The 23,102-nt window shown below is 39.9% G+C and overlaps 1 protein-coding gene across 1 annotated transcript in view; it reads right to left on the reverse strand.

Moving 5' to 3' along the window:
* Positions 1-2,635: 2,635 nt before the first annotated feature.
* Positions 2,636-23,102, reverse strand: part of COL25A1 (collagen type XXV alpha 1 chain) — a 269,550-nt gene continuing 249,083 nt past the window's right edge. Inside the window, exons 25-35 of the mRNA XM_060278497.1 lie at positions 21,343-21,387; positions 19,996-20,040; positions 19,121-19,201; positions 16,744-16,806; positions 15,862-15,912; positions 15,340-15,366; positions 11,449-11,484; positions 9,940-9,993; positions 8,433-8,486; positions 5,886-5,912; positions 2,636-4,982 (exon numbers count right to left, since the gene is read on the reverse strand). Coding sequence (XP_060134480.1) covers positions 4,899-4,982; positions 5,886-5,912; positions 8,433-8,486; positions 9,940-9,993; positions 11,449-11,484; positions 15,340-15,366; positions 15,862-15,912; positions 16,744-16,806; positions 19,121-19,201; positions 19,996-20,040; positions 21,343-21,387 — 567 coding nt within the window. The 3' untranslated portion in view covers positions 2,636-4,898. The remainder of the gene's footprint in view (positions 4,983-5,885; positions 5,913-8,432; positions 8,487-9,939; positions 9,994-11,448; positions 11,485-15,339; positions 15,367-15,861; positions 15,913-16,743; positions 16,807-19,120; positions 19,202-19,995; positions 20,041-21,342; positions 21,388-23,102) is intronic.

The following is a 23,102-nucleotide window of genomic DNA, read 5'->3' on the forward strand; positions in this document are numbered from 1 at the left end:
TATCAAAAAGATGGAGTTCAGCTTAACAGGGACTGAATAGATCTGTGTGGTGCAGCTTCAGTGAACAGAATAAAGCTGAATGAGAGGAGAAAATAAGATGAACTAAATCTGTAGTGGATTTTAATGAGGTCAATTTGCTTCTGTTCCCAAATGACTGTTTTTGTCATTAGTTCTAAAAGGGTCTTGGCCAAATATGCACTGCTAATCCCATTCTTTAAAAGTTCAATAAAGGGTCATCAGTCACTTACAGAAGTATGTATGTATTTTTTTCTGCCCTGCAAAAGGATTCAAAAGAAATCTTCTTCATCAAAAGATACTCTGATCCTTTTTGCAATGTACATTCTTTTTCTAACGCAATATTAGAACAACGTGTTCATTAAAACATCACTTTCAGAGCTTAGTTATGTGTCCTGAATTTGAAACTGAAAAATCCAGCCATGTGGTTGAAAATGGAGCTGCTTTTTAAGGGGCGTGCATTAAGGGAATTTCAGAATTTTGTGCTAATGCACAGATTTGATAAAAACTGATTTGATGCTTAGGTGGACTGAATTGCTATCTGAGAAAATGACTTCATTTTCAGCCAGAGGGAGAGAGTCAGAAAACTAATTTAAAATAGATCTCACAGATGATCACAATGGTAAATGAGTTTCAGGCTCACTCACAGTTTTTAGCAAAAACCAAAAGTGCCTCTCTTTGCTTGTTTGTTTTAATTTTAAGACCCACCACACGCAATGAGGGGAAATCAAGAATATTATAGAGGTGGAGAAATAGCAAAAGGAAAATTAGTAGAATAAAATAAAGAGCAACCAAGGAAGGGTTGTCAAGGCTGTGGTTGGAGGCAAGATTTAATTTGTAAGGGAAAGGGGTAAAAAAAAGACAAGATGAATTTTGTAAGGAAGCAAGGTAAAAGGAGAAGGAAGGGATGCACCTCTGAAAGGGGGAAAAGGATTAGGATGGTGCATAGTAGGGATAGAAAACCTGTGGTCCCCCAGATTCCACGGGCCTCCAAGCCCCATCAGCTCCAGCCAGCATAGCCAATGGCCAAGGATTGATGGGAGTTGTATTCCACAACATCTGTATGACCACAGGTTTCCCATCCCTGACATAAAGGAAATGAACATTCACCCATTTTCTCATAAAAAATATTATGCATCCATTTACAGCAGAATATAAAACGTTTGCTAGAGTTTCTTTTTCATGTTACAATGTCTTAGGCAGAGCACACATACTTTAAAATCAATTGCAAGCTTAAGTTAATGTAAAAAATAATAATTATCACACTATTATGCATTTGAAAAGTGAAATTACACAACACACATGATATACCATGGCATATAGGACAAACATTCCAATGAGAATCAAACACATTTCCATGGAGAGATATACTGTATTACATCATATGAATGACGCTATTCGCTGTCTTGTCTGTGTGCCAAAATGTTACATAGTGGCACTTAGGGGGAAACAATTCAGAAACTTATGGGACACAACACAGAAAACCACGATTCAAGTAACTCTATTTTGTTTGGAACACTGTTTTTCTTTAGTATGATAACAAAAGCAATGGCCAGGCTAGCTTCCTGGTTGAAGTAGCAGCCTTAAATATGTGCCATTAAGGAAACAAAGAGTGGCTTGGCACCAGAGGGCAAATGGGTGGGCTCCCTCCCTCCCATCAACTCGCTGGTACTGTAGTTAGAAAGACACAGGCCTGAGTGGAGAGTTGAGTGATGTGAGCTAGAAGCTGGATGCAAAAGCTATAGGCAGGGAAGCCAGAGAAGGAGGCATGCCAGATTGCACCCAAGTTTTTGGCTATGGAAGGAACAAGACACTTATAGGGAGTTAATGCTGTGAACCCTTCCATCGTAGGCGCAGGTTGTCTATACAGTGGTACCTCTACTTACGAATAACTCTACTTACGAATGTTTCTACTTACGAATGGAGCTCCGTCCGCCATCTTGGATGTGGTTTAGATAGGATTTATTCTACTTACGAATTTTTAGATAGGGTTGCTTCAACTTACGAATTTTTTTCTCCCAATGCATTCCTATGGGATTCGACTTACACATTTTTTTGACTTACAAATGTGCGTTCTGAACGCATTTAATTCATAAGTAGAGGTACCACTGTATGTGTAAATAAACCATACATCATAAAGACACTAAAGTGTCTACTCTTCATTCCAAAGGAAGACGAATCCTGGGTAAGTGCCTGGAATCTCGCACTCCCTGGATTATGAAGGATTTAGATTTGGAGGTAGTGTTTAAAGGACAAGGAAGCATTTATGGATTTTAAAGGCAAATCTCAATCCAAATCTCAATTCATTTCCTACTTCTAGAAAATCTAGGGGAAATCAATACAGTTAGTCCTTGCAGTTTTTGCCATCATTGACTTCTACAAACAATGGTCTGGCTAAGGAAGTAAAATGGCCTCATCCTAGGCAGCAAATAAATGCTTATGAAGGGGGATCAACTGCCACAATGGCATTGGCACTAGCTTCTGTGTTATACCACCATTTCAGGGTTGTTCCCTAGCTTTGGAAACTGAAACAGTTATTCTTAAGATAAATATGATTTAAATAACTATTCATTTTCACTCTTAAGTCTGCAGTTAATGCTTCTCAGTTGGAAGCTGATAAAAATGTCTGTTTCCTGGTTTTACATGTGAAGTGGTCCTCATGTGAATTCAGGGGGGCAGGGCCACAGTACTACCCCACTTTGTGGTTTCCCACCTCCCCCCTGCATGGGAACAACAAGCTGTAAACACAGACCTCTATGTGTAATAGGCTTCCCTGGGAGGTGGAACCTCGACTGTGAAGGATTCCAACAGCTGGGGGACCATAGACATGTAGATTTCTCCCCTTGATTCCTAACCTACACATAACTGAGGTGGGGCCAGGGAAGGCCGCAGAAGCTCAGGAGAAACACCACAGCCCCTGCCCCCAAGTTAAATGCATAGGAAGCATTTCACCTGTCAGAATGCCAGAAACTGGATACTGTTAACTTATTTCGTTGTCTTTGCCCTTACTTGCTGAAGCTGATTATTTTAATATTGAAAATGTCCCCAACACAAAGATCGGTGGGTCTCTGATATAAAAGTCTGTTCACTTAAATGTCAGAGAACATAGGAAGCCAGACCACTGGGTCCAGCTAGCTCAGTATTGTCTACTCTGACTGGTAGCAGCTCTCCAGGATATTCAGGCAAGGGCATATTTCAAGCCCTACCTGGAGATGCCAATCATTGAAGGAGGAATTTTTAAATGCAAAACTGATGCTCTACCACTGAGCTATGGTCCTTCTCCACAATGGGTAATAAAAATATTCACAAAGAGCTGCTGCTGTCATTGACTTGGATTCAAAGAGCTGTTTGCCAAATAGAAGGGAATTAAATAATAATCTAACTTCATTCTTCATTTAAGACATTTGAATACCACTCTTCTAATCTCAAAACGATTTACATTAGACATATTTAAAATCAAATAAAATATAAAAATAACTGTGTTCGGGTTTTTGGTTTGTTGGTTGTTGTTGTTTTTTATTTAAAAACTCCATAAAAGTTGGGTGCTCTGCTGAAGGGTGGACATTCCTGTGCACAAGCCCCCTTCCCTTGTTCACAGTGAACACACGAAGGTGAAAGTGGGACCATGACTGGTGGCCATAGTCATTGACTATGCCCCATACCTCTGTTGTTTCACTGAACAGTGAAACAGGTCCCCATGTGCATATAGCTGTTCATACACTGGGTTTGGAACCTCATGTGATGAGAGTTCCAGATCACATGGAAGACCCTTTATGTTTACAACTTTCAGATGTTCTACCAAGAGTGGGGAATTCATGGGTGTGAGCATGCTGATGTAGGAGAAGGCAGTGAAATGCCCAGAGGGGCTCATCTGCACAGTCCTCAAGGGGCAGCCCTGCAAAGTGGCTAGGGAGGTCTTCTCCTCCTGGCTACATTAGAAGATTGTAGAACTCTGCAGGGATCCACCTGAAGTATAGCTAGCCTAGAGAAATACTTGACAGCCCCACAACAACCTTAGCTAGTTAAGTTTAGATGCATGTCACATGTCATTTTTGAAATTTTCTAGGTTTCAAACACAGTTTGCCTTTTTGCTGCTGTTTGAGCAATGTGAGCCTAAATCTCTGCTGGGTTCATGGAACTAGATTTATGGCTTGTGAGTTCCTGTCCACTGATCTGATTGGGGAATCTCTTGCATGTGCAAGAGACCTGTTTGCACACCAGAGCTCTCACTTTCAGAACTCTGCCAGTGCAAGGGAAGTATACGTAACGAACTGCACAAAGATCTGATTTTGCCTTGTATCCCCAAGAGATTTGCACCTGCACCAGACCTCCCATACTGGTGAGGAGAGGATAAATCATGGCACATGGGAGCAATCCAATTACAATTAAGCATGCTGAAGGTGCATCAACAAAGTTAAGCCCTTAATTGTGTGCTTAACCATCACTTTGAGGGCTGAAATGTACCCAACTTTCCCTGGATTAGCTCAAAGTGTTTTTGGTTTAGCTTTTGTCTTCTCAGCAACAAGCCAGATGCTTACCAGGTATAAATACAGCATCCATTTAATTGAAGCCAATGGACCTATATTGATTTACACAAGCTGTCAATCTGTCCCAGTGTCTCCTACCGTGTTGCTACTCCAATGTCTCTTGTCAGTAACTACTGTATAAACAAACACAGACTGTCAGGAGTCTTGGAGGAGAAAGCCTCTCTTCTCCCATTATGGAAACTGCTGACCTTTTGGGAAGATTTCTTTCACATTCTGACAGATGACTTTGTCTAGCAAAGATCCATGACATGGCTTTTGGCACACAGAAGGAAGAAAAGTCTAGCTTAATGGGACAAATTATAGGACTGGGACAAGAGAGCTGACTAGGCTAAGTAATCAAACAACAGTTAATAGCATTGAAGTCACCTTTTCTCCCCTTTCTCCTACATCACCCTTTTCTCCACGAGGACCAGGGAAACCCTATAAAAAATGAACAAAAACACCTCTATTGGCTTCTGTATGTGGGCTTGCCTTTATTGTATAGCTGAATTATCTGCACACACACACACACACACACACGCACACACCAAGAAAACTACCAAATTATTTTGAAATTAGAAAGCACATAATAGCCAGAAAGTTATTGAAGATGCCCAGCAAAAGACACTCTTATTTTCCTACATGCAAATTAGCGCTGGCAATGTTAAAAAGAGAAGTGCTTCAGTCAAGTGGGCAAAATGGTTACAATTATTTCCAAGCTGCAAAAGAAGTTGCGTAACATGAATGCCCCAACTGCAACTTCTGTTGGGAAATGCACTCAGTTGCAAATAAAAACCTGCAACCAATGTAAACACAACTGCATGGAGGCTGCTCCATGTGTCAAAGTGTTCCTCTAAACAGCTTTCCATGAGCTTTCAATTGTTTTTAACCATGCAATAGTGAGGTTCTCTACATGGTGAAAACCACCAGATATTTGTAAGGAGCTGCTATCACAAATGGAGTGCCATTGGTTACATTTTCAAGCACTACTGGCTGCATCTGTAGGCCTCAGGAGAATTATAATAGTACTTTACATGATCATCTGTCAGGTGCTCTAGTTAGCAGCAGTTGCTGTAGGCACTTATGAGGGGCATTATTTATGGTGGGATTTACAAGACTGCCCTTACTTAGCACTGCTTTCTCCACACTCTTCAATGTTATTTTCCTATCTCTATGATTATTTTAAAGGAAAACGACAATGCAATGTTTAGTATATTCTCTGCATGATTGTCATGCACAACAAATGGGCGAAAATTCAACATGCTCCAAGCATGCAACTATTGAGCTGTAAAAGAAAAACCATGTACCTACCACACAAATAAAGTGATGATAAATATTACTTACATCAAGGCCAGGTTCGCCATCTTTGCCCTATTAAAGAATCATATTAATTATGTTAAGCTTTGTTAGCCCAGCTTGTGTAAGATGTCTGCCAGGACTATTCAGGCACGCAGCTGCTGTATTGCGTATACAACACAGACTGGCACACAAGATCTCTTAAATGAAAGACAATAATGGAGAAGATGGAGGAGGAATCCAGCCTGCTTGGTTTCCACAGCAGACTCACTTTATCCTATCTGGGCAGATCATGACCCAGATCAGGTCAATGGTCTGCTTCAAAATCTGCACTTCAGTGGATTCCACTACAAGCTGGTGGTCTAAGGGCTGCACCCTGCCATCTTTTTCTTTAATACTTCCAAAATAAGAGTTTCTAGCCATCCACAACTTGCCATACACAGCTTCTTGCCAACATGTGCTTTGAATGCAGATAGAGCAATGGCATTCTATTGTTCCTAAGTGAACAATGCCCTTGTGTAAGCACTGGTTGTTTTTCAATGGGAATTGCAGGGGGATAGGTGACAGGACCATGAAGAGTGTGCAGCAGATCAGTTATCACTCTCTGCTGGCCAGAATGGAGAGCGCCAAGCTCCCATTGCCTTGGCCCTCCCCCTCCCCCTTAATAGTTGGCAGAAACCTGATGCACTAGGAAGGCAGGAGAGCAGCTCGACCCCTCCAGCCACTATTTTTTATGTGTGCATGGAGACAAGAGAAAGAGAGAGTGGGGGCTGCTCTCTCTGCTTATTGCAACCAGACATTGATGGAGGATAGCTCTCTGAAATGCTGTCTGAGTACTGTCCTCCATCTGAAGAAGCCCCCTCTTTGAAGGGCTATCCGATCCAAGCATAGCTGCCAAGTATCCCGTTTTCGCCGGGAAACCCCCCTTTTTCCTACCATTTCCCGGCGGTCTCCCGTATAGGTTTTTATCCCGTTATTCTCCCTTAAATCCGCTTCTGCTTGGCGGCTATTTTTCTGGTGCCGCTTTACCCTTCTATGGTGGCGCCGGTGCCAGAAGTCGCTTTTATGCGTGTCCGGAAACACGTAGACGCAACTTCCGGTGGCGCTTTGCCCTTCTATGGGCACCAGAAAATGGCGGCGCCGGAAGTCGCTTTTACGCGTTTCCGGTCATGCGTAGAAGCGACTTCCGGTGCTGGCACCGCCATTTTCTGGTGCCCATAGAAGGGCCAAGCGCCACCGGAAGTTGCGCCTACGCAACTTCCGGTGTCGCGGGCTGCCGATCCCGGATTTTTCCGTCCAGGACTTGGCAGGTATGGATCCAAGTCGATTTGAAAGATAAAGAATCATTGGAAGGGAGAGCAGTTGGCACACAGCTGACCTGGCCACAGTCTTCCCCACTACGGTGAGATGCATTTTAAATTTTTTTTAATTACTGCCATTATTCCTAAAGCTGCATCCATACATAAAAATTAGCACATGCACATTTTATATAAATCAGCATCCTCTTCTGTCCTCCTTTTTGGTGATGCCTAAGTAAGTGGGAACCCTCCACTAAAATGTCACAAAATTCCTACATGGAATGTACTTCGATGAATGTAGAGTGCATAGCACATATCCTCATGGACTTGGCCACATGTAGAGTGTCAAGCAAAAGATAATATACCATAAAGTCTAAGACAAATCTCTCTATCTCTCTATCCATCTACCTGAACACTGTCTGGGCAGTTTAGAGAGCTGCTAGGGGAATGAGTAATTCCTTGCTAATTTCCATTAGTGGAATCATCTGTTGGACGAAAAGCAATTCTATGGATAGAAAGACACCTTAATATCCAACTCATTCTTCATACTTCTGCAAGTTCAATAAAATGTCGCAGAATCAACTTGAATGCTGGGATATTTATACAAAGCAAAAGCCAAATAATGCATATTTCAAAATTATTTTATATTAGGTATATGGCATTCTCCTCATACTGCGTATGTAAACAATTGAAAACTACTTGTATTGGATAAAAATATTAAGAATCACCTTCAATGGATTGTGATACCTACTTAGTCCATCCTTCCACACAGCAAAATCAGTTTGCACAAGGTTGTTGTTTTTTGAAGATGCTATATGAAACTGTAACAAATTCCCCCCAAATGCAAATGAACCACAAAGTATTTTGCATAAATGACAGCTGATTACCCTTTGTACTGGAGAGTCTTTTGAGGTTTTTAAGGAGAAACAACATGATCCTGATACTTTTTTTAAAAAATTGACCTGAATTCCTGCCATTACTTTCTGGTGCCTAGAGACAAGCAATAACACACGTACAACAAAATGGAAATGGCAGGAGTTGTGCAGAGGGGGTCACTTTTAATTCTGGCTTTTCTCATTGTTGTTAGTTTATGTCACAACCTACTCTATTATTTATGCATAGATGCATGTGAGAGAATGAAACTGCCTAAACTTGAGATAAGGGATGGCCTCATGAGCAGTGACCTTGGGCAACTTAAACTAATTGCATTTCTCTGTGATGAATGGTCGTAAAACACAGTAGGATTTAATCAAGTATTTCTGAAAATTGCACTTTCCAAAGATGTCATGTAACTTACAGGCAAGCCGTATGGACCTCTGGGCCCAGGATCTCCTGTTGTTCCCTTTTCACCCTAAAATACAATATCAGAAATGTTCATTATAAAGGGCAAAGAGGTTTTGTTTTCAATTATGCAGTATTTATTATGTATTTCAAATCCATTTATTTGTGTAGCATTTATTTCAATTACACAATATTTATTACATTTCTGTCCTACCAAACATTCAGGGTTGCACATAAAATTATCCTGTTCACCCCCCCCCCCCAACATAAGTGAGGTCATCCTAAGGTTAGCCAGTATAGTTTATGTATGAGGGCAAAAATAGACATTGCATGGGAGCTTCCTCATTAGCTGTCTTGACATCTTTTAAATACTGAAATGAAGTTGCAGGTGGCTGTCATTTGGGGTGGGGGTGGGGAAACAGAGTATTGTCATGGGTGGTTGTTAAACCCTTCTCCCTCTTCATCATTTTCTTAATCAAAAGTATTCTCCCAGGTGCATTTGTTCTGTATGGGAACAATCTAGTCACATGTATTTTCTCCTTCTTGTGCAAATACCAACTGAAGAGGAATGGGAACCATGTGGGATGGCGGGAAAGGGCCCCTCATCTCTCTTACTGCTTTTCCTGGAAGAAAAAATAGCAGCTTGGTTGTGCAGTTTGGTTCTCAGTGGGAATTCAAATCCAGCTCTCACTGATATGAGGCCAGTCTTAAGTGGCAACTTCAGTAAGCTGTTTAAAGAATGAAACCCTCTACCAAAGATGCCGAACTTATGAGACACTCATGATTTGTCATGATGTGCTTTAATGTGGACACACAGGTACTCTCCAGAACAATATACCAGAATGCTTGAGATCTGAACTTTGCTCTGGTTTATACCTAAATGTACAATTGTCAACTGCTTTTTTAAAATCTTAATTAGCCTTTTTGCTAATATGCTACCAGTTATTGCCAAAAGAAGTAAAATATTTGAGTGACTTCCACTGGCAGTAGAGAATAATAGAATTGTAGAGTGGGAAGGGGCCACATGGGTCACCTAGTCCAACCTCTTATAATGCAGGAATCTTTTGCCCAACATGGGACTTGAATCTACAACCCTGAGATTGAGAGTCTCATGCTTTACTGACTGAGCTATTACACATATTTTTGAAAAACAGCAACATTTTAGCTTTAAAATTCTGAACCTTTAAATGATTTGGTTGTTTTATTTTAATTTAATTTTTTAAAAATAGTATGTAGCTCTGTGGGTTTTTTGTTTGTTTGTAAGTTGCTTTAGGTTGCCTTGAGCATGATATATAAGATAACAAAATATATAAGTAACTAAAAACAAAAACAAATTAAAAAAATAATTTATTATTCTAGCTCTTTTTTGGGGGGGCTGAATATGTGTTATTTTTTGCACAACTACGAATCATCTTTATTTATATCTGCAAGAGAACAAACACAATTAAATATACTGAATTGATACCTTTATCATGCAAAAGAAGAGAACCACCCCAAAGAGAAGATCTCCTGCAAACACTCACTCTGTCTCCTTTTGGACCTGCAAGGCCATGAGGACCAATTGGGCCATCCATGCCCTGAAAGATTAAACAAATAGGAGCTGACAACTCTGAATGAAGGTTTATATTTAGCAAATAATTTCAGGAGAATCAAGCAGAGAATATGGATTGGACTTTCATTGAAGGGGCAGCTGAGCTCCCAATCCCTCTGGCAAGCTCAAATAGTGCTTCGTCCCATCTCATTCATCTCTACTTTCATGTTGTAGATCAGCTGATTTAAAGGTTTTCAAATAGCAGGGGCAAAGGTTAAAGGTTGAAACAAAGGGACTTAGGATAACAACAACAACAACAACAACAACAAAAATCATGCACAATTCACATGAAGACCTACAAGGATAGATGGCAAGCTTAGAGGAGATTTTAAGTTTACTGCTATGCTATTCCTTAACTTCTCCGTCATTTGAAAGCTGCAATATTTGTTTCAAATAGCAGGAGAAGTGCAGTGTCTTGTAACATGGTGTAACATAGTGGTTGGGACGCGGGTGGTGCTGTGGGTTAAACCACAGAGCCTAGGGCTTGCTGCTCAGAAGGTCAGTGGTTCGAATCCCCGCAATGGGGTGAGCTCTCGTTGCTTGGTCCCTGCTCCTGCCAACCTAGCAGTTCAAAAGCACATCAAAGTGCAAGTAAATAAATAGGTACCGCTCCAGCGGGAAGGTAAACGGCGTTTCCGTGCGCTGCTCTGGTTCGCCAGAAGTGGCTTAGTCATGCTGGCCACATGACCCGGAAGCTGCACGTCCGCTCCCTCAGCCTATAGAGGGAGATGAGCACCGCAACCCTAGTCGGTCACGACTGGACCTAATGGTCAGCGGTTCTTTTACCTTTACCTTTAACTTAGTGGTTTAAAAAGATCAGGCAGGGCATGTTCTGAGCATTGCAAGCAGTAGCTTTCTGCAGTTGACTCTCAAGGAAGAAATATAAGCAAAAGAGAAAGAAAAGAAGGCCATATCTGAATCAAACAGGAGTTTTATTAAGCAGGCTTTGAAAGCTGGCTTCTTTAACAAAGCTAGCATGATCAGATCTATGCACCAGGCAAGGGTGATGCAGCCACGTGGGCACTTTTATTTGAATGATGAGATCAGTGATTTCACTGTAGCTTCGTCTTCTATCATGTCCCCTGTCATGGACAAGGTGTTGTGTTTTTTTCTTTATCCCATGCACTAGCCCTATGTAGCAGGTATATTTAGGCAGCTGTATAACAGGGTTAGTTGCAGCCGATATTTCACATTGGACACAGCTATAGCACCTTAGGCCCTTTGCATCTCGAAGGTTACTAGCTTTTTTGTTAGCCGGGGCTCCTCCTCTGATGGAGCATCCTGTAAAATGCCCAGTCAGCATTGTACCAGTAACGAAAGCAGCAGCAGCAGCAGCAGCAGCAGCAGCAGTGGTACCACACTGAACTGCAAAAGAAACCCGCCTGCCGTAAAGCATGTAGATTTAGTAGTGAAGTATGACATACAAACACAAGGGACTCACCCGGGGTCCTGGCTTTCCGTCTAAGCCAGATGCTCCCTGTACGGTTAAGTGGAAGCATAGATGGCAGGGATAACACGAATGACAAGAATGTGAGATTAGTAACTGGTGATGATGAAACAAATACAACTTCTATTTATACACAGGATGTGAGCTGCTACAGGGTTCTAGTATAAGTATCACAGTACTGCATTAGGTTAGTTTTAATTTACACACAACATGAAGAGTCTGATTCTGATCCCCTTTGCAACATTAAGGTAATCCCACTATTTTTTAGTGAAATTCACCTCAATTTTATGAAATCAGAATGAGCCCCTAGATGTACAGTATTAGTGCTACAAACCTCCTGTATTATCATGGAAATTTATTTGTACTTTAATACACACATCCCTATTCATAGGTTAGTAAAACAGACTTTTAACTTGGAAGATAAAACAAGGGGAATAATGAATTTTGCACGGACATGTCAACTGTCTTTTCATTACCAGAACTGAAAGGAGAAGAAAACTGCATTGCAAACAATATATGGGTTCCCATTAGAATGTCCTTATGATAAGTTGAGAAAAAACACCTAGATTCATAAAGAATATTTCTATTTCTTCACTGTATCTAAAACATGTTCCTGAGCACACCAGTGTGCCCGTGGTTTTCACTAGAGCAATGTTAATTCATTGAAATTAGTTTCACCTATCACTTTCATAGGATGTGAGGATGTGATCTCTGGCCAGGATGTATAAAACTTGTAAAGTTTATACTATTCATTCTGCCACTGCTGAGGAACAGATGACCCCCCCTGGTGGATATTGTGTGAACAAGGAAAGCCCAATGGTGCAAAATTCCAAAAGTGCTAATACTTGTCGGAATTATGACTTGTCGGAATTAAACAAGTCAGATGGCTTCACTGGAAAGAACCAATGTCTGTGAATACTGGGCCCTTCAAGTATTTTAAAAACCTTGATCTTGCCCCGGCAAAGTTAGACACTTTAATTCCCCACTGATTTCAGTCGGAAAGAGTTAAGCACATGTGGAACTCCCATTGAATTCAACTGTTTTAAATGTGCTTGATTTTCCTAGACTGTGCCTCTTCTGAACAGTGTGTGTCTCAATTATTTTAACTGGTTTGGGCCATCTTTCATTTCACTATGTGAAATGTCTACTGAAAAAGACGGGTAAAACGCCTTTGTATTTGTGGTATTATAAGACTACAAGAAACCAAACCCTGGGTTGGATCCATATTAATTTAGTCACATATTTGTCCCATTGAAATCTGTGGGACATGATGACTATCTTAAGTCTGATTGATTTTAATGAGGTTATAGCATGGCTAACATAGTCTAGCTTTAGCACATTTGTTTCACTTCTTTCACTCAAGGCCAGTGGTGTCCAAACTTTTTTCAAAGAGGGCCAGATTTGATGAAGTGAAGGGCTGTGGGGGCTGGAGTTGTTGAGCTTCTTTTAGAATTGAAGTTGTTGAGGTTTTTTTTTAAGATCTTACCCCAGGAAATAAACTGCCACTGGGGCCGGATTAAACTGACTGGCGGGTCGAATTAGGCCCCCAAAACAGACTTTGGACATGCCAGCTTAAGGCAATATTGAGTAATCCTGATTTCAGCACACTTTCATTGAAGGCAAATTTACAGTAAGTACCACCAACAATAACTATTCCAAAATAGTCAAATCAGAACAATTCCATAAATCTATGAGTATATGAGTTACACAAAGCTAGTTTCTTAAGACTTCACCCTTAATGTCTCAATCCTTATAAATACTGAACTCAAGAAAAAAGAAGAGTTTAAATATATACACACTATACTTAAAATAGTAAAATCAAACACCACACAGCATTCAATAATGGCATAATTAATGTGGAGGGACATGATGCTGTAACATTGTTGACACTGACAAATGACACAAAAATGGTAATAAAAATTAAAACCAACAACTGACAGAACTATGTGTTATGAAATGATACAAGAACAGACTCTGGATAAAAAACAAAACAAGACTAATGTTTTACTCCAACATGATATAGTTTTATATTTGCTATTGAGTAAACCAGAGTTTTTGGTTGAAAGTAGAAAGAGCAGTTTGCAATTTGCACTGAAATTGAATAGGTATTTTACTTACTGGAAGACCAAGGGGCCCTCTGTCACCCTTGTGACCTGGTTCACCCTTCAATCCTTTAAGACCATTTAACCCTGGTTCACCCTAAATGTAAAAGTATAAGTATATTGGGGGTGCTGGTAGAGGTATTCAAGCTGGGACAGAAGAGAGCCAGTCAAAGGTGTGGATGCAAACTCCAGTTCTTTAACACAACTGGTTCTGTTCAGTGAAATATACTTTATGATATAATAAATGGAGGAATGTTCGTGATCTGTATTAAAATCAAAGGCATAAAGCTTTTACAATTATCTTGCAAATTCAAATCAAGTCATCATCATTATGATGTTGAAACATTTCTGAATAACTCAAGCAAAATTGTGAGCCTTAAGTGTCTCCTTAAGTGTTCTCATGGTGAACTGGAATGTGCAGTACATCTTGGAAAGATATTCTAAACCTTTAAGCAAAATTAATTAAACAGAGGAAGAGTGTGATTTATAGGAATATGCACTGGAACCATGAGGAAATGGTCTCCAAAAAGGTGATTGCACTCCTATTAACAACAGAAGTTAGTGATCTTTTCATGTTTATGAAATTTCACATGAAATTAATGTATGCAACATTATGCTATAATATAGCTTTATTATATATTATGTATTAAAATCCACATTAAAAGCTTGCTCTCCAGGAGAAAGTCCGCTTTGAAGCATAGGCTAACAAGAGTAAAAACTGCTAAAAACTTCTGCACAAGACCATCGGGAGCTGCCCAAGATCATTGGTACTGTATCCTTATATGACTGTAAGGGCAATTTCCATCCTGCAGTTTAAACCACTTCCAAGCCTATTTAAGTGTAATGGCTCCTAAGCAAATAAATCTTGTTATTGTAGATCTCAGATCTCTCTCTCTCTCTCTCTCTCTCTCTCTCTCTCTCTCTATCCCCTTCTCTCCCTCCCTCTCTCTCTCCCCCCAACATCACCCAGAAAACTACAGCACCAATATTCCCTTGCTCTGCAGAAGCTAGGGATTTCTAACAAATAATTCTTAGCACCCTTATTCTCGAGGTTCGTTGAGTGCATCTGTGACAGATAAAGCTTTCAAAAGAGGCTTGAATGAAAATGAAACAAAACAATTATATACTAATTTTGCTCAATTTAATTCAATGGGCATTCTAAAGAAGTTGACTGAACTGAATCTTGCAACCCTCAAATTTTTCAGAGCTCTTCCAGCAGTAGCAATGAAGACTTCGCTGATATAGACCCTTGTTAGGAATGCCTTTTCAAAGATGAAGGCATGGACAGAAAGAATGAAAGAGAACTTATTATAAAAGGCAGTAAAAGGTGGGAGCTTGAGCAGAAAAAGATTAGTAGGAATGAAGGAGAAAGGTAAAGAAGAAAGTAATATCTGGAAATGATTTTACTTTACTTCTTACGTGCACAACACACTCACCCCCTGTTTGTCTAAGCTTACGTGTAAGGTAGTTCCAAATGGCTTAGCTTGAATCTCTCACCAGACTAGATATTTTTATTGGCTCTCTATAATTAACATTATAGAAAGCTAATTCAACTTATGGTGATGAGGAACAGACACAGGAAATTGCCATAAATCCTTACATTTAAAAATATTTTTAATGCTTTATCTTAAGCAGCTGCTTAAAGGTTTAAGAATATAAAAAACACATTTAACAGAAAAGTGAGACGAAGAACAAAACATGACTGCATGCTTCAACATGATTAACGAGAATGAGTGCATAACAAATAAACATAATGAAGTTAGTTGTGTGTTGGATTCTTTACCTTTGGGCCTGGAAGTCCATGAGGTCCCTAAAAATAAGAATGAAAATGTCATAGGACATTTCTAAACTACAAATTGGTCTTTGCCAATAGCTAGTGCTTGCTGTTCTTCTTACTGTCCAAAGCTGCATAAAATAACAATCCTTAATTAACTGGCAAATACCTAACTAGTCAAGACAGAATGAAGCTCTGCTTCAACTTCCAACTACAATCAATTTTCAAAGTCAACTGGATCCATGTCTAAAACGTTTGATTCGCCATATTTTCCCCCCTTGATATCCAGTCAGACATACATACAAATGATTGCCAACATTTATACAGTCCCTTTGCTCCACAATTTCAGATGTCATCATTTGCCCTACACCCACAAAAATACCTATGTCTTGATCCTACTAATACCTGCCTCCTGCCCCTACCAGCCCTGCCCTTGAAATGTCCTCCATCCACAGCTTCCAGAAAGAGGAATGATTCTCCTTTGGTCTGATCTCTCAGCGGTTGCATATGTGATAACTGAAAAGGACTTACCATAGGTCCAGGTGGACCATGTGGGCCTGAAGGTCCTGGTGGTCCTATGATCTACATATAAAAGCAGGATAATTAGTTCAGACTAACACATGTTCTTACTGAATTGTAGCACCTCTCAATCGCCGGAAAGCTGCAATCCTTTACGTGAGATAAAATATACTATTTATTTGAAAATGTATAATCTGTTCTTTCATAAAATGTAACAAGGCAGCTTGCAACAAATAGAATGCAATAAAATCGATCTACGAAACGTAACTAAAACATCAGTAAAGCATTTACTGTACAGCATCGGAGTATTTAATAAACAACAAATAAATATTTGTCAGTGGCCGACATTCCAATACAAGAGGTGAGATATAAATTCAGGAGCTACCTTACCGTGTTTCACCAAAAATAAGACACCGTCTTATATTTATTTTTCCTCAAAAAAACACACTATGTCTTATGTTTGGGGTATGGCTTATATTCCTTGAATGCTTAAAAATCCTGCTACGGCTTATTTTATGACTACGTCTTAAAATAGGGGAAACAGGGTACTCACCATTCCTGTGCCTGCAATAATAAATGCTAATGCACTGTTGCTTTGTATCGCATAGAAAAACTTATTTGAATGGTCTCTTCATTAGCCTTTATCAAGAAGGCAATAGAGAAGGGCTGCCGAACTAATCACCGGTGGGCCATATCCCACCTGCAAAACATTTCTGTGGCCTTCCAAGACCATCACCATCAGCTTTTATTTCAAACATTTTTAACAGACTGCTCTGTTTGATGCCCTTGCACTGTGACACCAAAACATTCTTTTTTTAAAAAATATTTTTTTTATTCAATAGAAGACATTAGTATATTTTTATGGAAGCACTGAGATAGCATAGAAATACTTACAGAGGGACCTTGAGGACCTGGCAAGCCAACATCTCCTTTTTCTCCTTTCATACCATTGGATCCCTACAAAATCAGTATTGATGCAATGAACAAAGCTTTCATCTTATCAATTCATGGATACTGTTTAGTTTAGAAGATGGATTTCTATTACATCACTTACATCATTTATTTTGCTTTATGCCTGTAACCTGTCTCAACAACTCTTACAGCACAAGCCAACCTATATCTGATCTGAAGTCAGATTTGAATTCAATGGGACTTACTTCTGAGTAGACACATATAGGATTGCAGTGGAGCATGTTTCTACAGTTGACGTTATGGCAGGTTTACAGTTTTGGTGACCCTTACATTTTGTTTCTGTTAGCTGATTTGCTTTGTTGTTTATAGTTTATTGCATTTTAGTTTATTATTCTTTTTAGTATTGTTCTTTAAGTTTATCTTTCGTTAGCCAACATGAGCTTCTTGTTTCAAAGAAGGGGTTTAAATAAAATGAAAGTACAAGGCAAATTTGTGTGAGGGCATTTTCTGGATAGTCTATACAATTTTGCTTTTTTTGTGGGGTTACAAATACAAATACTGACTTCTATCTAGACACACTGACCTGAAAATTACAGAACCGTGCTTGACTAGTGCTTTATACAGTAATTTGATGTGGATTGATTTTCACACATGGCACACATAAATAATCTTATTTTACACCACAAACTGGACAATAGGCAATAATTTCATAGGGAAATTAGGTAATCCACTCAAGCATTGGGGGATGGGCATTCTGAACCAGGTAATTACCAACTTTGACAGCATCACTAATAATGGCCATTTCAACACAGAACATCTTGTGCACATAGAAACTGATCAGCAGATCGGCTCAATATGATACATGCTCCGTAGGACCCCATGTGCATCTGTTCTTGTTTTCTGTATACAAGATCCCATAGGGGGCTGCTAATAAGGAGCAGATTTTTCATGGGTACAGTATCCCTACTGCGCACAGAACAGCACTGCTCAATAAGACTGCCAATTATCAATGATGTGTCATGCCAAAATGTCATAGTAAATGCAGAGAGCCCAGACTGCACGGAGTCTACGGAACATTTTTCTCTTGTGTTTAAAGTGTAATCATTTTACTACTCACTATTTGAAATTACATTTATACAGTCACTTAAAATACGTTATGGTGAAATTTTGATCCTTGTAATGAGATAACAGTCAAAAGGACTTACCCAGGAATAACTGCAAATAGGTTGCATCTCAATACATTTAAAATTAATCCCAGTAAAGTGCCTCTACATATAAAAGATTCCACCACCACCCTTCACTGTTCAATTAATATACTCTTTGAAATTTTGTCAAATTTCAAGTTCTAGGGTGAAAACAGAACAAATGGTTTAGCCATCAAAGCAGTTAAGTTTCAATGTTCCCAAAGGAAAAGAAATGGCTAGAAGGGCATGCTGTGACATATACAACTTTTGGTCTAAGGGTCATACATCCCATGCATTTTTTTTTTATCATGTGTATTTTGTATCATGTTGCACTGATACTACCAGTAAGCTGACATTTCCTCACTGCCCTGTTTGCCTGGAAATCACTTCAAAAAGTACCCAAATGGTTCCTTCTATTTCTCTCTCTCTTCCTTCAAAGCTTTCCTTAAACTCCTCTTTTCATATATATCTTTGGTTGGATCTCTTAATCTTCATTCTGTGAAACTAAACTTCCCGTATATACTCGAGTATAAGCTGACCCAAATATAAGCCAAGACACCTAATTCTACCTCAAAAAACCTGGGAAAACTTATTGACTTGAGTATAAGCCGAGGGTGGGAAATGCAGCAGCTACTGGTAAATTTCAAAAATAAAAATAAATACCATCCTATGCCTTTCCCAGCTGTCGGCGGCGGGGTGGGGGGGAGAAGCGGCGAGGAAGGATCCTCGCTGCTTCTCCCTTCCCGCCACCTTGCACAGAGCAGGCATAGGACAGGGGTACAGAGAGTCGCAGCGCAGTGCTTCTCCGAACCCCCGGTCCTGTGCCTTCCTCTGCCACTGCCCACCTCACTTGAATATAAGCCGAGGGTGGCTTTTTCAGCACATTTTTGGTGCTGAAAAGTAGGCTTATACTCGAGTATATATGGCAAACCAAATACATTACTTTGTACACACTTTCTCCTTTGCTTTCCCTGCCTCTGTTGATCTCCTGTTATCTCTCTTTCTGTCATTGTGTACCTTATAAGCTCCTTGTTAGAGAGACCTTTCTCTATGTGTTCGTCTTTCTGCATGGTGCTAGAATGCCCCTTTTCATAATAACAATGTTTGACTTTTAAACGGTAAGCAGACACTGAAGATGTAATTAAAAATGTAGGTACATTTTAAAGCAAACTTACTGGCAATCCTGGAAGTCCAATTCCTCCCTTTTCTCCTAGTACTCCAGGGTCACCTGTATCACCTTTTGAGCCTTTAGGCCCCTGCAACAGCACAGTCACATAAATGAATCTTATATTACAAGATCATCTAAAATCAACCTCAGAGCATGACAAACCACTCCCATTTTGCTCTGTCTTCCTCCCATCAGATTCCACTGGGAGGAAAAGAACCACAATCCCTGGCTTAGCATTATGTCCAAACCAGGGATCATAGTTGGTTTCACTCCCAACAAACTACCATCTGTAGCTAAGTATTGTTCTTGGATGACTAATAGTGGTTTGTAAGAGGAAAACAAACCATGATCTCTGGTTTCGACATAATGCTGAGCCATATATTGTGGTCTTCTTCCTCCTCATTGTGAGTGAAAAGCAGCAGAACACCCAAGATTGATATATTCACAGTAAATATTGCAGTACAGAATGCCGCTTCATGCCGAGTCAGACCACTTGTTCAAGTAGACTTGGACAGTGCTGTCTACAACGAGTGGAAGCAGTTCTCAGGGTTTCAGACCCGAGTCTCTCTTGGCAATAGGGATGCAAGAAATTGAAACTGGGACCTTTTATATGGAAAATATTTTCCCCTCCCAGTGAGCCAATAACCATGGTTTACCATGATGTATGAACTGGGCCAGTAAATCCAGAAACCTCTTCTGGGTTGTTATTTGGCACTATAATCACTTATTTTTGACTGTATCTTTCATTTCATAGCAAAAGAAAAGGGGGGAAAAGAGTTGCGCAACAAAAATAATTATTTTTTTAATTATCTATATCTTTTTTATTTTTTTAACCTATTATCATATCATTCATATGTTCAGTAGCAATAATTGTTCAAGTACCTGCTCTCCATCAGCACCTGGCAATCCTGGAGATCCGGGTTCACCCTGCAAAGTGAAAATTAATTTCACTATGTTATTATTTCCCGGAATATACTGTAGTTCAATGCTTTGTGAATAGGACTGCTTGATTCTTAGGCTTACACACACACTCATCCCTCTTATGGAGCATCCACAACGAGGAAACAAGAAGCAGCTTTTAAAAATTAATAATAATAATAATAACAATTTATTATTTATACCGCACCCATCTGGCGGGTTTCCCCAGCCACTCTGGGCGGCTTCCAACAGAAACACCAGAATAAACTAATTTCTTAAAGATTAAAAGCTTCCCTAAACAGGGCTGCCTTCAGATGTCCTCTAAAAGTCTGGTAGTTATTTTTCTTTTTGACATCTGGTGGGAGGGCGTTCCACAGGGCGGGTGCCACTACCGAGAAGGCCCTCTGCCTGGTTCCCTGTAACTTGGCTTCTCGAGGGAACCGCCAGAAGGCCCTCGGCACTAGACCTCAGTGTCCGGGCAGAGCAATGGAGGTGGAGACGCTCCTTCGGGTATACTGGACCAAGGCCATTTAGGGCTTTAAAGGTCAGCACCAACACTTTGAATTGTGCTCGGAAACGTACTGGGAGCCAATGCAGGTCTTTCCAATGTGGTCTCGGCGGCTGCACCCAGTCACCAGTCTAGCTGCCGCATAAATTAAGGTACAGTGGTACCTCTACTTACAAATAACTCTACTTATGAATTTTTCTACTTACAAATGGAGCTCCGTCCGCCATCTTGGATGCGGTTTAGATAGGATTTTTTCTACTTATGAATTTTTAGATAGGGTTGCTTCGACTTACGAATTTTTTCTCCCAATGCATTCCTATGGGATTCGACTTACAAATGTGTGTTCGGAACACATTAAATTCGTAAGTAGAGGTACCACTGTATCTTAATTTTAAATTAAATTTAAATTATTAATTAAATGAATTATTGTGATGGTGGCTAAAATTATTAATAAATATTAAGGAAAAATAAAATATAAAACATAATGCAATAAAAAGTTTCTTAGGATGAAATCCTACACACAGTTACTCAGTGGGGCTTCCGAGTAGACAAGCATAGGGTTGTGCTATGAGTGGTGATTATGCATTTAAGAGCACAGTATTTATATTCTTACACTGAGGTCCTGCCTTTATTCCATCATGGAACCCACGATAGCAACATGCTATTTCCAGAAGGTCACCAACCCAGACAATGATCACACCCAGACCCCCTTAACTTCTACAAAGTGGTGGTCTCATGTGCCTTCATGGAAATGAATTAAAGCTCAGGGGGCTTCATCAAATAAATAACAGTTGGAAACTCACCTTTGACCCTTGCAATCCTTGGGGTCCAGGAGGACCTGGAGGACCCTAAAGGCAAACAACAATTCATTTTTTAATCTAGCACCATCCAGATTTCTGAAGTATTTATCTGTCAGGCACAGTTATACTAATCTTTGTTAGTAACAAACCAATGTGACCAAAAACACTGTATTAAGAAGCAGTTAACAACTATGACACTCAATGAACAACTACAGACAGCACAAACATATTACAATGAAATTCAATTAATATTTTTAAAAACAGAAAAATTTTCCTATTAGAATGCCCATTAGCATTCTAACTTCTAGGTAACAAAGTCTATAGCTTTCTGCAAACAAAACAAGCACATTTAACTTTGAAATAAGAGCATTTTTTAAAAAAAACCACTGGGCACTCAATGCTGTGTAAGTAAGTTCTCTGCCAACAGCTAACCTGTGCCATGTGCAGCTATCGGCATTTAGGTGGTGAGCAGCGGAACAGGGTAAAAGCCTAATTGTGTGGATGGCAACTCCCTTCTTGTTGCATGAATTAAGATGAATGCACATAGTGCAAACCTTAGGTATAAGACCACCCTAACACAGAATTAAGTTTTCAGGGCCTCTGCTGCCTTGTTTCTTATCTTGTTTCTTATTCAGCTAAATCATAAGGAAAACCCTGTGCTTGCCTCCCAGGAGGATTCTGTGCCAAAGAGGGAGGGTTGATACATTCAGATAAAGTTTTTCTTGGACACTGGCATTTTACACACACACACACACACACACACACACACACACGAAACTCGGAAAATTAGAATATCGTCAAAAAGTGCATATATATTCCATAGAGGAGAAATGAGCCTGATGGAAAACACTGCATTGGAAAAGTGTTGTACTGGAAGGCTTAAACACTACCCACTGTCACCTCTCTATTGAAAATCACACCTTCTTGTTTGTTCCGTTAACAGAAGCCGACTTTGGAATGTCACTACCTGCATTAATGTGTCTATTTTGACCTTGTTCAACACTATTTTGACAGTTTTACTTGTCTGCCATGCTCATATATGTCCTTAACTATTTTCTTATTATAAAATCTCATGTAGCAAGATCGGCAATTTACACATGTAAATCACGGAAGCAGTATTTACGCTGCAGGGGTGTGCAAATGCACAATAAACAGTAAAAGAAAAAAGTGCAAACACACACACACACACCACTATGCCTTCCATGAACTGGACAGGAATAGGTTTGTGTGGTTTCAAAATCACTTCTTATGTGAGGCAGAAAGCACATAAGCAGAAGGGGGCAAGGCAAGTGAGGACTCAGGACAGAACATTTCAGCTCACAGATGGAAACCATTATTAACTAGAGATCCCCATCTCATTTTTGAAATTAGTTAAGTTTTTACAGAACCCTTTAACCTCCTTCAACACAATGCACCACATATTTTTTGGCGGCTGTACTACAGTTTCCTTCGTGTTTCATGCACAGACTCACAGGTGAACTTAGTACTGGTAGTTGCTTGCTAAGATCTTAGAGATCTTTCCTAGCCCTAACTGAGCTCTACTGGAGATTCTGCGGGTTAGTCCTGATGCCTTTTGCATGCTAGCCACACTCTCCACTGTGGCACTCCAGGTTTTTGCAGCATAAATTTAACATGTGGCTATTACCACAAGGGCTACACTGCAGTGAGATGTCCTGGAAAGAATATCTACGGCTTTAAAAGCATCCATACAGATGGCAAAACATGCTTCTCTGAACTGCTAGAGATAGTTAATTACCTTCCAA

This window comes from Zootoca vivipara, chromosome 9 (genome assembly GCF_963506605.1).
Source record: "Zootoca vivipara chromosome 9, rZooViv1.1, whole genome shotgun sequence".
NCBI classification, from domain to species: domain Eukaryota; kingdom Metazoa; phylum Chordata; class Lepidosauria; order Squamata; family Lacertidae; genus Zootoca; species Zootoca vivipara.